Here is a 16,126-nt window from a genome sequence, read left to right on the forward strand (position 1 = left end):
TTGTAATATACAGTAATATTGCTATGAATATAAATGTTTTTAGGAAAAATTTAAAACTGTTCTAGACTTAAGAGCTAAGTGAAGACATATAATAACCTTACCTTTTTATAAAAATAGAAAAATGAGTAAAAAGTGAACACGTTTATGATTTTACAATTTTCACATTTCTGTGGCTAATAGCCTTTAAAGCACTATTGAATATGTGCCTTCTTTCAAAAATTATCCGCAAAACTGAGCTACAGCTGTATCCAGAAACGTTTACGATATACCAAGTATATGATGGTAATTCTAGTTTTAATACATAGATCCTATCATTGTGTGATGTGTACGCAATTTCACATTAATCCCTGATTTTTATTAACTTTATTTTTGTTTGTGTACAGTGCAGCAATATATGGCAGTTAGTAAAATACGACTTATGTTCTCTCAACGCTTCCTTACATGGATAACCGAAAACCAGATATCGCTGCTTCCTAGTCTGCCGAGCTAATCGCGTTACATGATTGGTTTAAAACTTGTTAGTAAGACCACGTGGTTCTAACTGTGACACCGCTACACTTACAAAGGTAAAGACCAAAATCATAGCAACCTGTTCATGAAACAGTTGGTGTTGTGTAGTGAAGGTTGTTTCGTGTTCCTTAACTTTGTATTATTTTTCGTACTACTTTTTTTAATTCATATTCTCGCGGATCGCTTTAAAGCGGAAGGAATGGCGTAAAAGAAACTTTGTCTTTCAATTTAATACCATTTAAAAAATTGGTGAGTATTTTATATTTAATATTGGCATTTTTTTTTTTTTTTACTACCATTTAAATGTTAAAACTATTATTTTTGCATTTAAATGTGCTGAAGTTGTACATTAAATTTGTCAAATATCTCTGAACACTGAATTGAGAATTTATGAATAGTGAAATGAAAATCCTTACTGGTAATGACAGTGCTTACCGCTTCGTCTACAAATCATAAGCTCACTCGTTAGTGATTTTTTTTTTTTTTTTTTTTTTTCCCCTGGAACGGCTAAACACGTTTTGTTTTATTTTGTGTTTGTGCTAGCAGGGCTACTGATTAAGCGTCTATCAATGTAAATTTCGCGTATTTAATTTATTTACTTAACTCACGGAATCGTGTATTAGCACATCATCTTGGAATTGTGCCCAGAAACTTTCAGTTGGGAAATGAGATTGACAAACGGCTAGGACCAGCATAAGTATTACGATAGTGGCATTATTATGGAATATCATAGGAATTATGATCTCATTTTCGTTACAATGCTCAATTCAGTTTTCATTTGAAATAAAATACGTTAAATGCTTAGCTTGCTCCTTTCTTTTTGGTTTTAACTTTCTTTAATTTTGTTTTGCGCGAAAAAATATAACGCCAATTCGTGTGAACGATTTGTATGATAGTTAAATCATTTTGTGCTTTATGGAATAAACTGTACGGAATAAAATTTTGTGTATTTTTCTCAGGTGAGGCCTAGGACTTCGTGAAGGTTATATGTAGTAGTAGTAATTTACTGATGGATGGGCGCTGTGCATATATCGCCCCTAAAAATAGCCATGCTACTTCCTAACTCAAGATTATTATACAGCATCGAAGAAAATAGTATTAACCACACATGCATGTTAAAGTTTGTGAGTAATTATTTAGGGAAAATAATCAAACACACACAAAACATTCAATTGTATGTCAACTAACGAGCATATAAAACTTAATTTAAAAACCTGGATTACGAACCTATCTAGCGGACCGCTCGACCTTGAGCGATTATCAAAAGGTTGATTATCCCCCACCCATACAATATGCATCATTACCTGATCTTTCTCTGCAATGATGGGTGACTTGTTTATATAAAATATTACACTTCATTGGCATCCTAAGCGAGGTGAAATTCTCGATACTAGAGCCAGATGAAATGTGATCATGACTGCTTTATACGAATGATTGCTCTTTTCCTTAAAGAAATTAGAGCAAAATATTGAATGATATAAGCATTTTTTAAAATTAATAATTTAAAATTAGTTATTAAATAAAGTTTTTTTTTATCGATTTGAAGTAGCTTACACAGGACTTACGAGATCTGTGGGATACATTTTATTGCGGCAACAGTGAGGGTACGCTACATTTTTAAAGGAAAGGCGATAATTTAAAAAAAAAAGTTTTTATACGCTCTTAGTAAGTTCAATAAAAATTCTGTACAATCGCCCAAAACAGTTTAAAAAAATCTAATTCTTCCCGCTGAGTGGTACACATTCAAGGGGTGGAGATTGTTTAATCTGTAGGATCGTGTCATATATGCTTATCAGTCTACTTTATTCCCACTGTGTTGGAAGAAGGGTCACAATAATTGAAGAAATTTTCAGCTTCGATAGCATTGGCAAAAATATAGTGAATGTTCATTGATATAGCCTGTTTTAATCCGGGATGTTTGTTTTATATCTTAAATAACTGGAGCTCTTCACTCTAAAAAAAAAAAAAAAAAAATTGTAGTTGTGCGGAGTAGTATAGTATAATATATGTATAGAGTGGTATAGTGTAAATGGTGATTTATGCAGTGTGAATCATGTAGCATAGTGGCCTATAATAATATAAAAAAGGACGAGCCAACTGGTAATAAAGCAGGAGATTGGTTGCATTTCAGATGCGACTACTTTACTAATATTTATTGTTGGTGATATCGTTGTGGATGCATTATTTCGATTCCAGGGAGAATTTATATGCTCAATTAAAAACAACGTTGGCCAAGAAGACACTTCTAAATCGCAATATATTCGTGGATGGAGAGGAAAATAAATTACTGAAATTTTCTAGTCAGTCGCATCTCCCTTAACTTCGATGTTTTAAGGTATCTCAGTATAAAACGAAACAGTAACGAAAATTAAACACATTTCGAAAAAAAAAAATACAATTCGATGTTTAAACAGAAGAGTAGCAAAATATGCTACAGTTCGGTTGGCACGGGGGCACTTTTTAAGTCATGCCACGGCAGTGACTCTTAAGCGAAGCACTGGAGCATGTCACCTAACTGCCCATTACAAGAATCATTAGGGGCAAAATTCAACCTGTAACTCCGGTTTTAAGTTGAATATTTTCAGTTCTCCTCTTTTATTGGACTTTCGAGTTGGAAATGTTAAATTCAATTAATGAGAGAACTAAAGCACTTTGAGAATGGTTGAATCCCTCCCCCCCCAAAAAAAATTCCTCCCTCACTGTAGATATTACAAGTCGCATCTTTCGAACTGATTTTGATCAAATTTGGAATATTATTACTTAACACTGTCAAGGAAAATCCAAAGACTCGTCGCCAGCACTCCACTCTGCACAATCTGCTTAAAAACTTGGCATAATCGAAGTAAAATCGGGTAGGGTTATCTTTCTCGAATACCTAGTACTATTCGCATTGCAATAGATTTCGACCAACATTATAAATATTTTTCTTTCATTACTTCAGCTCAGTTGGACTAATATGAAGTGAGTTGGAGCAGAGATGGACTTCTTTGCAATACTAAATAACTTCAACAGGTAACTTATTAGTTCTATCAACTGGAATGAATATTTCCTATGTTGTTTGAAGTCCTTTTACAGTTTCTGCACAAATACACCAAAATATAGAGGATTGTAAAAGTAAGGGAGAAATAATGCATGTTCAATTTAGAATAACTATCCAATGAATGTTGTACACCTTCAACTAAAAAGTGATGCCTCCATATAAGAGAAGACAAGATATTGCAATTTAGAAGTGTCTTCTTGGCCAACGTTTTTAATTGAGCATATGAATTTCTTCCTGGAATTGAATAACACCACAATGCATTCACAACAATATCACCAACAATAAATATTAGTAAAGTAGTTGCATCTGAAATGCAGCCATTCTCGTCCTTTTTTTATATTATTATAGGCCACTCTACGCTACCCAAGGCTACATGATTCACACTACATAAATCATCATTTACACTATACCCCCTATGCGTTTTAAAGGATGTTCTGCTCACTTTCTTGTTTTTTAAGGCAGGGAGAAACTTGCCTTCCATTGAAAAAGACCACATAAAAATTCATTACTTGTCATCTTTCCATTTGTACTATGGAGGCGTACAAGGTGTTTTTGGAAATTTGATTAACAGAGCAATTTGTAAACCATTTTACTATGTACAAAGCTGGCCTAAATTATAGAGGCTGTATTCAAAGGAAAGTGCAGCAATTAACCAGCAAAGGTTGGTCGATTGGTAGAGCCTCTGCTATTAATGGCTCACGCAAAAAGTTAAGCAAGTTTGAGTGCAGTTAGTAGTTGGAAGAGGTTCAATCATTCAATGCTGTTGGCACACTCTCCCTCGATGAGTCTCTGGACACCCTGGAGGTATCACATAATAATAATAATTAATTAAAAAATATCATATTTAAAACATTTTAGCAATTAGAACATTTAAAAATTTTCTGTGGATTAGTGGTTAGAAACACTGAAAAATTCTATTATTACAAATAGACTTCCTTTTGAATTAATGTTTGGCATAAAAACTGGAAGATGGTGCAATGAAAGTAGCTAAATTAATGCAAACTTTATATGTGGGTATCCAGTTAATATATCCCTTTGGTTGGAAAGACCCAGGTTCAGATTTTGCCTTTTAGGATGTGAAAAATGTTTTATCAGGATTTTTTCACCTAAAAGTGATTTAGCTGGTCTCATATGGAGGCAGAGGGTTTTTGTCCTACAAAACAGGCAAACTTCCCAGAATACATGTAGTTTACAGACATAATATGCTGGCCTCATAGCTTCAGATACTTTGGCCATAATTCCAATCAACCAAACTTTCTGCATCATGTCATGTTAGATGGGAAGTTAGGCTTCTGATTTGCACAGACCAGATGTTAGGTTTTAGTAATAAAAGCATGAAGTGAAGTGGTCAAGAGATATGACTTTACCCTTTGGGATGCCTTTTCTGATCTAACAGAACTGCTGAAATGTTTCTAGCTGAGTTTCATAGTGAAATACAAATTCAATGTACTTCTCAATTCAGAGTGGTTTAGCATTGTGACATAGCACAGCCTGTTTCTCCAACCCTCTTTAGTACTTAGTTTCAGGCTTTATATAATGGATATCCCTTGCTATACTGCACCTTGTATACCATTTTTAATATAATGGACATATTCAAATGCTAGATTTACCTGAAGACACTTGCAGGAATAGTAGATTTGTTGCAAAAAAAATTGTTAGTAAATTTGCTGCTGAAACATTATAGAATCAGTTTATTCTTCATGTTCATCCAATTTTTTTCAGCAACAGTTAATTGTTGGGATCTTTTTTAATTGATATCATTCAAGTAAGAGAAAAGTTCTTAGGCTATTGCTGAAAAACAAATAGTATTTACAATTTGTGAGGAATTTGAATGCGAAGGAGATCTGAGTAGTAGTGGACAGTAACTTGGAAGTTTGGAAATTATATTTGTAAAATTGTGAAGACAACTTAAAGGATTATGGCAGAGAGGAAGAGAATCCTGACATGTAAAGAGCTTATGGTTCCATTTGTATAAAGTCTTGATTAAATCACTTATGGATTACTGTATAGATTTAATTACATGGTTTTCAAGAGAATGAGGATATATTGGAAAGGAGGATCCAGAGAAGACTACAGCAGTGTCGATTTTCTGGAATGTTGCCTATAGAAACTACCAAGCTAGTTTCCTATCCAAGAGGAAACTTACTCCTAATAGATATCAAAATATTGTATACAAAGTAGCTGTAACTTGGCTACTCTGTACAATACATTCCTGTTTTAATAAGAGAGTATGACCTGTAAGGTGATCAGGATAGTTATGTATAGAGCACAAACTTTTAGTACAACTGGAGGGATACTGGAAGCCAAAAAAAAAAAAACTTACTAGCATCATTGAGCTATTGAATGTGTATTGAATTTTTCTTGGACTGTTTTTGCAAGTGTTCTTGGGATGATCAAACTTAAAAAAATTCTTTTTTTTTTTTTTTAGTGTGAGAGACATATTATGAAAGTAACCCCCAGAGGATTATTGCCATATAGAGAATGACCAGCAAAGATAGCAGTGGCTGTTTCACAGTATAACACTGATTAGAATACATCTGGATTATTGGGCTCAAATTTGATCACTGGGCTTTGAAGAGGATGAAGTGACCTTGGAAAAGGGTATAGAGCAGTGTTTCTCAACGTGGGACAATGAGAAAATGTTACATTTGTCACCTCATCACTGATATACCCAAAACACTCACCATTGTCGGAAAGGCGGGGGGACATCAGTCTTTGAGGTGGGGCATGATCCAAAAAACATTGGGAAATACTGGTATAGAGGCATATACGAAAAAGAAAAAAAAATGTATCAACAAGAGTGTACGATGTTGGTTATGAGGATAGGCTGAAGGCATGCAGACTGCATAGTTTAGATAGAAAATGAAGGGATAATATGACTGAGAAATTTAAACTAAGGTATTTAGAAGATTGACACTGAGGAAGATTTTTCATGTGGTAGAACAATGGCAATTTGCAAAAAGAAGTGGTAAGAGGGTGAGAATTACTTTTGCATGGAGATGGTTAGTCAATGGAATTCATTGCTTTATAGGGTGGTAAAAGTGCAGATGGTGAATGGGTTTAAGTGAATGATATAACCTCATTCACTGTCTAAGAGTCTTGTGACTCTTTGACAGTGAGGTGGTCACAGTGAGCCCTGTGTCTTCCATGGAAGTCCTGAATAATCATAGTAATAGAATAACTTCTTACAGATTGATCATGTTAAATATTTATTTAGTTCTATATTTGGAAACTGTGTCTCATCACACTTTGATTATATTTCCTTCCTATTGTCTTAGTTTTGCAGATTTATCTTCTGTTACATTGCTCCGAGTCCACAACAATGCCATCAAAATTAGAAGAGCTTCAACTCCGATTTCGGCAAAGACTTATGCAAGAGAAAGAGGAAAAGTTAGAAAAGGCTAATGAACAACAACAGAATTCTTCAGATAAAGCAGCAACATCCAGTCCTAGTTATAGTTCACCAGTAAATCAAAAAGCATACACTTCTAATACTCATCAAAAATCATCTGCATTCCAAAGTTCTAGAGCATCTCCAGATAAGAAAATGAGTCCAGGAATAGATCGTTCAAGGCCTCTTCCTCCTATACATAGAAATGGTAAGAATGAGCAAATATCATTCAGTAATATAAGAAATAGTCCTGGAACTTCTTTTTATGGAAAACCCACTAAAGAGAATAGATTGCAATCCAGATATGTGGATAATGGAAATAAACAATATACAGATAGTGCTGCTGTTGCAAATGGAAGAAGATCAAGTGGAGAATTAAAACACAGTCCTCTTTCTAGTATCACTCAAGAAAGGCCAAATGAAATAAAGAAAACACAAGTAACAAGAAAGGTAAGTATCTACTGCTACTAATTAGCTTTAATAAAGAATATTAAAGTACCTATATCATACAGTTAGATTAATTCTCGTGGAAAGACTTAGATGTTGGTTATACATTCTTACTAAATAGCTTAAGGAAATTACAACGTACAATAGAATATACATTAAAATAAATTTTAATACACTTCCAATATTTCAGCAACGTCACGTTGCCATTTTCACAGGAAATTAAAAAAAGACACGTGCACGCAAGCACAACACACAGTAAATGAGGACAAAGCTGGAAGCAATTCTGTCTCCTAAAAGTCCTGATGGTTCCCCCTAGCAGGCAATGTTAGTATTCTTGGTCGATTGAGCTGAAGGTCTTCTGATGTAGGTTTCCCAAATTTGTTGAGGTTTGGATTGTTTCTTAGTTCTGAGGCTGATTCCATGAATAGCCTTTCTTATTTGAATTTACTATGGTATATTATCGTGGCTTTCTTCCACCGTATTCTATGGCAGGTATCCAGCGCATGGTCTGCAAGACAAGAGTGGTTGTATTGGTGAAACCGGATATAGTCCTTGTGTTCTGAAATTCTGATATTAGCTGTCCTGCCTGTTTGGCCAAAGCAGGACAGCTTACAGCTCCAAGGGACCTGGTATACACCAGGTAGTTCTAGGGGGGGGGGGGAGGTTGGTCTTTAGTGGAGTGGATAAGGGATGCCAATTTTTTATATGGTCTGTAACAAGAAGTTAAGTCATGTTTTTTTAGGATTTTTGTAATTTTTTTTGAGGTGTCTCGGATATAGGGAATGGTGATGGATTTAGAGTAATCCTTGTTGTGAAGGGGGGGGGGGTATTGGTTTCAATATTTATTGGATTTTGGGGGGGTAGCCATTGGCTGAGAAAGTGTTGAGAATGTGGTTTAGTTCTGTGGTTAGGGCATTGTCATTTGAACAGATAAGTTTAGCCCTGTTGTGTAGTGTCTTAACGACTCCATATTGTTGTGAAGGGGGGGAGGGTTGTTGGTGAATGTATCTGCCTGTATGGGTGGGTTTTCTATAAACTGAGAAAACCAAGGTTCCATCAGGCTGGCGGGTGACTAGTGTGTCTAGGAAAGGGAGGCTGTTGTTTTCCTCTTTTTCTAAGGTGAACTTGATTTGATTTTGGGGTGTTGGTTGTTTAAGTGTGTTAAGAAGGAGAGGAGTGTATCAGAGCCATGTGGCCAAATAGCAAACACATCATCAACATAGTGAAGCCATATGGTTGGTTTTTGTGGGGCAGAGTTTAAGGCTTTCTCTTCAAAAGCAAGGAAAATTCTACAAACAGATAGAGGGGACAGCCATGGGTTCTCCACTCTCTCCACCCTTGGCTAACTTTTATATGGAGACTTTTGAAGAAAAAGCCTTAAACTCTGCCTCACAAAAACCAACCATATGGCTTTGCTATGTTGACGATGTGTTTGCTATTTGGCCACATGGCTCCGATGCACTCCTCTCCTTCCTAACATACTTAAACAACCAACATCCCAGAATCAAGTTCACCCTGGAAGAGGAAAAAAACAACTGCCTTCCTTTCTTAGACACACTAGTCACCCAAGCCTGATGGAACCTTGGTTTTTTTCAGTTTATAGAAAACCCACCCATACAGGTAGATACATTCACCAACAATTCCCCCCCCCTCACAAAGTGCAAGAAGAATGATTGTTATGGGAGATTTTAACTACAGTAGTATAAACTGGGGAGAGGAAGATGCATGTAGCAATAAGGGAATGGAATTTCTAGAATTCTTGAGGGACAAATGTCTTAGGCAATATGTAATAGAGGGAACAAGATGTTCAAGAGTTTTGGATTTGGTTATAGCATCTGAAGAGTTGATAATAACTGAGATGACATCTCTCCCACCAGTTGGATAGAGTGACATGTGGTTTTGACTTGGAAAATGAATAGACATGCAGGAGTATCAAAGAGAAGGGAACATATGTGGAATTATAAGGCAGGTGATTATAGTAGTCTAAGACGTGAACTTGGGGAAGTTTCATGGAGGGAGGAATTGGAAGGCCGGGATATCATTAGCGCGTGGGAAATTATGAAACAATATTTGTTAGCATCAATGGTAAGTTGTATACCACGAGTGAACAAGAGGACACAATTTGGAGTAAAGTGGATGATGAACAATATTAAACAGGAATTGCATGTGAAAAAGAGGCTATGGAAGAGACCTAAGGAGATAGGTGAAGAGAAGATGCATGAAGAGTATAAGACGCAGGCCAGAAGAGTGACTAGTATTGTAAGGAAGACGAAACTGGAATATGAGAGGAGATTGGCCCTAAGATCCAAAGAAAATCGTAGGGAATTTTTTAGATATGTGGCCACTAGGAAGAGAAATGACTGTGAAAGAATGATATTGTGGGATAAAAATGGGAATAGAGTGACTGATGCAGAAGACATAGTGGAATTGTTCAATGAACACTTTATTGGAGTATTTCATTCTGGAGGAGTCAGTTTTAATGCTAGAGGGATTGGGTAGGTTCAAGGTTTAGAGGTACAGGAGGAGAGTGTGTTTCAGATACTGAGTACTCTGGATGTCAGTAAAGCTGTGGGACTGGATGGTATTTGACCAAGAGTTTTGAGAAATGTGCTAGGGAACTGACAGTGCCTTTGACCTGACTTTTCAGTGAAAGTCTGGCTGTGGGAAAGGTGCCCATGGAATGGAAGGAAGGTAAGATAGTGCCATAACATAAGGGTGGTAGCAGATTGGAAGTATCTAATTATAGGCCAGTTCGTGTGTCATCAGTAGTTAGTAAGATCTTGGAGAAAGTAGTGAAGGACCATATACAGCATTGGGTAGATGAGGGTAATGTAATCTGTGAGAGTCAACATGGATTTGTTAACGGGTGCTCTTGTTTTAGCAATATGCTAATCTTTTATGATAAAGTTACAAGAGCATTAGATGAGGGAAAGGCATATACTGCCATTTTCTTAGATTTAGCAAAATCATTTGACAGGGTGCCACATGATAAGCTGATATTTAAGTTGCAGCACATGAGTCTGGATGTCAGATTGGTCAACTGGATTCAGGATTGGCTGTCTGATAGGTATCAGAGAGTTGTGTATGGTGGGGCAGTTTCAAGGAAGCAGAGGGTTACAAGTGGGTCCCACAGGGCTCAGTACTGGGACCGATATTGTTTAACCTTTATATCAATGACACTGTCAGTCGATTGCAAGGGGATATTCAGTTGTTTGCAGATAATGCGAGACTAGGAAGGATTATTAGTAATAGTGCAGATGTGGCAGCCCTGCAGGAGGATTTGAATAAGCTAGATCGATGGGCAAATGAATGGGGGGTGTTGGTTTAATGCAGCAAAATATAAGGTCTTCAGGTTTGGGACACTGCATATTCTATGGAGGAGTTATACTGGAGAAAGTAGTCATTAAGACACTACACAACAGGACTAAACTTATCTGTTCAAATTACAATGCCCTAACCGAGGAGACAAGAGATCTGGGGTTGATGATTGATAGAAACCTGAAATTTAGTGGGCATATTGCAAAGGTGGTGAAGGTAACACAGAGGATTGCTGCAATAATGAGAAGGACGATGACCTGCAATGATAAAACAGTTCATTCCGTTGTATAAGACCCTGATCAGACCACACTTAGACTATTGTTCTCAAATTTGGTCCCCAGGATTTGAAGAGAATAAATTAACTGTGGAAAGGGTACAAAGGTGGATAACAAAGATGGTTTCAGGAATGTACAATGATAGTTATGAGGATCGGCTGAGGGAATGTGGACCGCAGAGTTTGATGGATGAAGGAGAGGTGATATGATTGAGACTTTTAAACTGTTGAGAGGTGGTTACAGGGTTGACACTGGGGAGTTCTTTCGCTTGGTTGAACAGTGCAAAGGAGTGATGACAAGAGGCCATCCCTGGAAGTTACAAAAGCAATCTGTGAGCAAGAGGGTGAGCAGTGGTTTCTTTGCATGGAAGGTGGTTGAACCATGGAATGCATTGCCTGATGGAATGGTGAGAGTGAGAATGGTCAATGAGTTTAAGGAGTGGTATGATAGACTTTGTGTTTCTTAGGGGGACCTCCCCTCGATGAGTCTTGATAGACTTTGTGTTTTTTAGAAAGGACCTCCCACGATGAGTCTTTTGACTCCATGGAGGCCTGAATAATAATAATAATATAGAGTCATTAAGACACTACACAACAGGACTAAACTTCTCTGTTCAAATTACAATGCCCTAACCACAGAACTAAACCACATTGTCAACACTTTCTCAGCCAATGGCTACTCCCCCAAAAAATATTGAAACCAATAACCCCTCCCCTTCACAACAAGGATTACTCTAAATCCATCACCATTCCCTATATCTGAGGCACCTCGGAAAAAATTGCAAAAATTCTAAAAAAACATGACTTAACTTCTTGTTACAGACCATATAGAAAATTAGCATCCCTTATCTGCTCCACTAAAGACCAACCTTCCCCCCTAGACCTACCTGGTGTATACCAGGTCCCTTGCAGCTGTAAGCTGTCCTACTTTGGCCAAACAGGCAGGACAGCTAATTTCAGAACACAAGGACTACATCTGGTTTCACCAATAAGCCACTCTTGTCTTTCAAACCATGTGCTGGATACCCGCCATAGAATATGGTGGAAGAAAGCCACGATGATACACCATAGTAAATTCAAATACAAAAGGCTATTCATGGAATCAGCCTCAGCCCTAAGAAACAATCCAAACCTCAATAAATTGGTTGCATGAGACTGCACCAAATTTGGGAAACCTACATCAGAAGACCTTCAGCCGAATCGGCCAAGAATACCAACATTGCCTGCTAGGGGGCACCATCAGAACTTTTAGGAGAAAGAATTGCTTCCAGCTTCGTCCTCGTTTACTGTGTGTTGTGCTTGCGTGCACGTGTCTTTTTTTAATTTCCTGTGAAAATGGCAACGTGACGTTGCTGAAATATTGAAAGTGTATTAAAATTTATTTTAATGTATATTCTATTGTACGTTGTAATTTCCTTAAGCTATTTATTAAGAACAGTTAGATTAACTATGCAATAATAAACCAAATATGTAGGTTGAAAATTTGCTGTCTTACACCCTCTGTCCAAAAAGAAACAGAGCTTTTTGAAAATAGAAGAAACTAGTGGCGCCACCAGTTGTATCTTTTTGTTGTCGAAAGCGGTATCCTTCATTAGTGTTATGTCAACTGTTTGTGACATTTGTTTTATTAGAAGCCTAGTTATAGTGCCAAGAGTGACAGTGTGTTTTAACGAACGGTCAGAAAATGAGTTTCAAACCGAGAACTGCGATTGATTTCGTGTTAAACTTGGTAAAAGTTTTACCAAAATGTATCAAATGCTTCAAAAAGCATACGCTGATGAATGCTTAACTCGTACTCAAGTTTACAAGTGGTTTAATCGATTTCAAAGGGGGTGTGAGACGCTTGAGGATGGTGAAAAGCTGGGCCATCCAGAAACTGGACTGAGTGAAGTTAACATCCAAAAAGTGTGCGATTTCATCAAAGAAAACCGGAAATCATCCGTGAGATTGATTGAAGATAAATTGGGTATTCCAAAATCAACTGTGCACAACATTTTGTCTGAGAGTTTTGGCCTTCATAAATTGAATTCTCAATTTGTTCCTCACAAGTTGACCGACAACCAAAAAATGTATCGAATTAAACACTGTAAGGACCTCCATTAAAGCTGCTCGTAAGGACTCAAACTTCTTTGAAATGATCGTTACTGGTGATGAAACATGGTGTTTTGAGTATGGGCCCGAAACAGAGTGCTGAGTGGAGACCGCCAGAAGAGGGACATCTGAAAAAAAAAGTCACTTGGAGAAGTCAAAAGTAAAGGCAATGCCGATTTGTTTCTACGATTCCAAGAGCATTATCCACAAAGAATTCATTCCGCCTGGCCAAATGGTTAATGGCGAGTTTTATCTCGAAGTTTTGAAGTGATTGATAGCGAGAATTCGTCGCGTATGGCATGAATATAGTGATGAAGGCAGCTTGTCACTTTTGCACAATAATACACCATCTCATCGTTCAAACATTGAGACAGTTTTTAAGCAAAAACTAAGTTTGTGTGTTGGATCACTCGCCGTATTCACCTGATTTAGCACCCTGTGACTTCTTTCTCTTCCTCCAACTTCATTTGCTGATGAAAGCAATACGACACCATTGAAAACGTTCAAGCAGCAGTAACCATGACTCTCAACAGTATGCCAAAAACCGACATAAAAAAAACTCAGTTAACAAATTAATTGACCATGCCAAACATTGTATTGAAGCTGTGGGAGAGTATATTGATTGAAATAAATGATTTGAATAATTATAATTGGCCCATGTTTTATTTTCTATCAAAAGTTCGGTTTCTTTTTGGACAGTGTGTGTGTGTGTGTGTGTGTACATTTATGTATATTGTCTATTAATTGAATATTGTAATGTTTATACAGTGCTTGGCTGTCTGTGTGAATGGATGAATCAGAGATGTAGTAGTGTGGAATACCATATTAGCTATGTATGTATGATGACAAGTAATGTCACACATAGATCAGTGTGTAGTAATAATCACTTGATTTTCATTGCTGACCTTCACATCCTTTGGAAGGAATTTAAATATTTTGACATGCTTCAGCATCATGTTCTAGTCACTATAGTTCTTTAACTTTCTTTTTAGATATAAGTTAATGCTATCCTGATATCATCTTTCCTTGCTTTTTTTAAAATGCATAGAGAACTACTGAAACAGTGACATTTCTGTATATGCTTTTTGGCAATTTTGAATGTCAACATTTCTGATTTTAGTATAACAGTAATGGGGTTGGAAAATTAGTTCTAGGAAAAACTGACAATTTAAGAATAATTTGAAAAGGGTATATATGGATTTATTGATGGATAGCATATGCCTGAGGAAAACTTATAACATTTTGTGGTCAATGGCTTTGACTGTATGGATAGATGAATGTCAGGTGCCAGTAGGGCACAACGTTTGGAGAGAGAAATAAAGATGGTGAGAATGAAAAGGGAAATTAGTGAAAATCAACAGATTAAGAGGGAGGGGGAATAATTGGAAGTTAAGAGAATGAGGGGGAAACTGAGTGTGGAAGTGGACAATGTGATATGGGATACCAATGAAGGAGGAATGAATGTGTGAAGATGTGTAGATTCAGGGTGTGCAGAATAGAATGTTAGGAATACTTGTTGGGGAGGGAGGGTTATAATGACTATTCTAATGAAGAGAAGTCACAATATATGGAATGATAGCAATAGTTGGTACAAATGCCCTGAGGCAGGACAAATAGGTGAGTGCAGTAATAGATTGAAAGGACAGATATCAAGTGCTGCCTCTGTTATCTAGAAAAGAATAGTGATATGATATAATAGCAAGAATATGCAGCAAAAGGTTTGAAAAATACACACACAAAGGATAGTGCATCACTTGCACATTGCCAGTCTAGTTGTCTGAGTAAATGGAGCTACTTTCTAGCCAATAGTATGTAAGTTTGAATTCCACTAAAGGCATTAATGTTTGAATCTTTTAAGTAGATGTTTTATTGCCTGGGAAATCAGATCATATACCGTTGCGGTCTGAAGTAGTTTGAAAATTGCATAATGGAATGTCGAAGCATAAAATAGCAGGTGATCATTACCTGCAAATTTTGCTGATGTGTCAGTTAAAAATAAAATAAAAAAGGGGTAATAATTTTTTTTTCTTCAGGAAAAAAATTACTAGTTTGATATGCTTTAATTGTGTGTATGTTCGTACATTACTTTGAAAGAAGTTCCTTACACACCATAGTGTAAGGAACAATCAGCCATGGCACCCACCTTAATAAGATGTAGGATCTCCTTTTGCTACAATGCCTGCAGCAATCCTATGGCATACTTTACCACAATCAGTGGTCTAAAATTCCCACTCTTCCTGTAGGCATGTAATGAGATTATGGACTGTTATTGGGTAAATGTCCCTTGACCAGGGCTCCAGTTCATCCCACAGATGTTCAGTAGGGAGATCAGGGCTCTGTGGTGGAGGCCAGTCAGTGATGTGATGCAGTGAAGTGCAGAGATGTTCATTTCCACAAACCACACAGTTACAGTAGCAGCCTTTTGACACGGTGTATTGTCTTGATGAAAAGAGACAATTCATAAGAAAGATTTTGGTAATTGGACCACATGTTTATTAAGAAAAAAAAAAAACGACAAGTTTTGTAAGTCTATAAGTCAAACGACTTACGAAACGTTTTTTTTTATTTATCTTAATAAACGTGGTCCAATTATCGGAATCTTTCTTATGAACTTCTAAACCACAGAAACCTACGCCTACAACTACGAAAAGAGACAATGTTTAGTTCCATAGAAATACCACAAAGTATTGCATTGTCCAGAATGTTCAAATACCACTGAATTCAATATTTGTGGAACCACAAACAGAGGTCAGAGGCCAAAACTGCCTAAACATCTCCTGCTCCTCACCCTCTGTGCTCGTTGGCTTGTAGCAACACCCCACTAAATATCCTGTCTTGTCCACCTCTACCTCACATGTATGCTTTCAAAACCATTGGTGTCAATCCCCTCCAAAGCCTCCACTTTGAGAGGACATAAGTCATTACTTATCATAAGCAATACTCCATCACCTTCCTTTCTTTTCAAAAAATACTGTACCCTGCTACTTCTATTCCTGTTATTATATCCTCTTCTGTCAACCACGTCTCAGAGATCCCAATAGTCTTTGGACAGGCT

The 16,126-nt window shown here is 36.9% G+C and overlaps 1 protein-coding gene across 2 annotated transcripts in view; it reads left to right on the plus strand.

Annotated features, from left to right (window-relative positions):
* The first annotated feature begins 604 nt into the window (after positions 1–604).
* Positions 605–16,126, plus strand: part of LOC150101469 (uncharacterized) — a 56,566-nt gene continuing 41,044 nt past the window's right edge. For both annotated transcript variants that reach the window (XM_090400451.1, XM_090400452.1), the window contains exons 1-2: positions 605–759; positions 6,829–7,391. In XM_090400451.1, coding sequence (XP_090256577.1) covers positions 6,873–7,391 — 519 coding nt within the window. In that variant the 5' untranslated portion in view covers positions 605–759; positions 6,829–6,872. The remainder of the gene's footprint in view (positions 760–6,828; positions 7,392–16,126) is intronic.

Source organism: Typopeltis vanoorti, chromosome 11 (genome assembly GCF_054136105.1).
Source record: "Typopeltis vanoorti isolate ZY-2024b chromosome 11, IOZ_Tvanoo_1.0, whole genome shotgun sequence".
In the NCBI taxonomy this organism is placed as follows: Eukaryota; Metazoa; Arthropoda; class Arachnida; order Uropygi; family Thelyphonidae; genus Typopeltis; species Typopeltis vanoorti.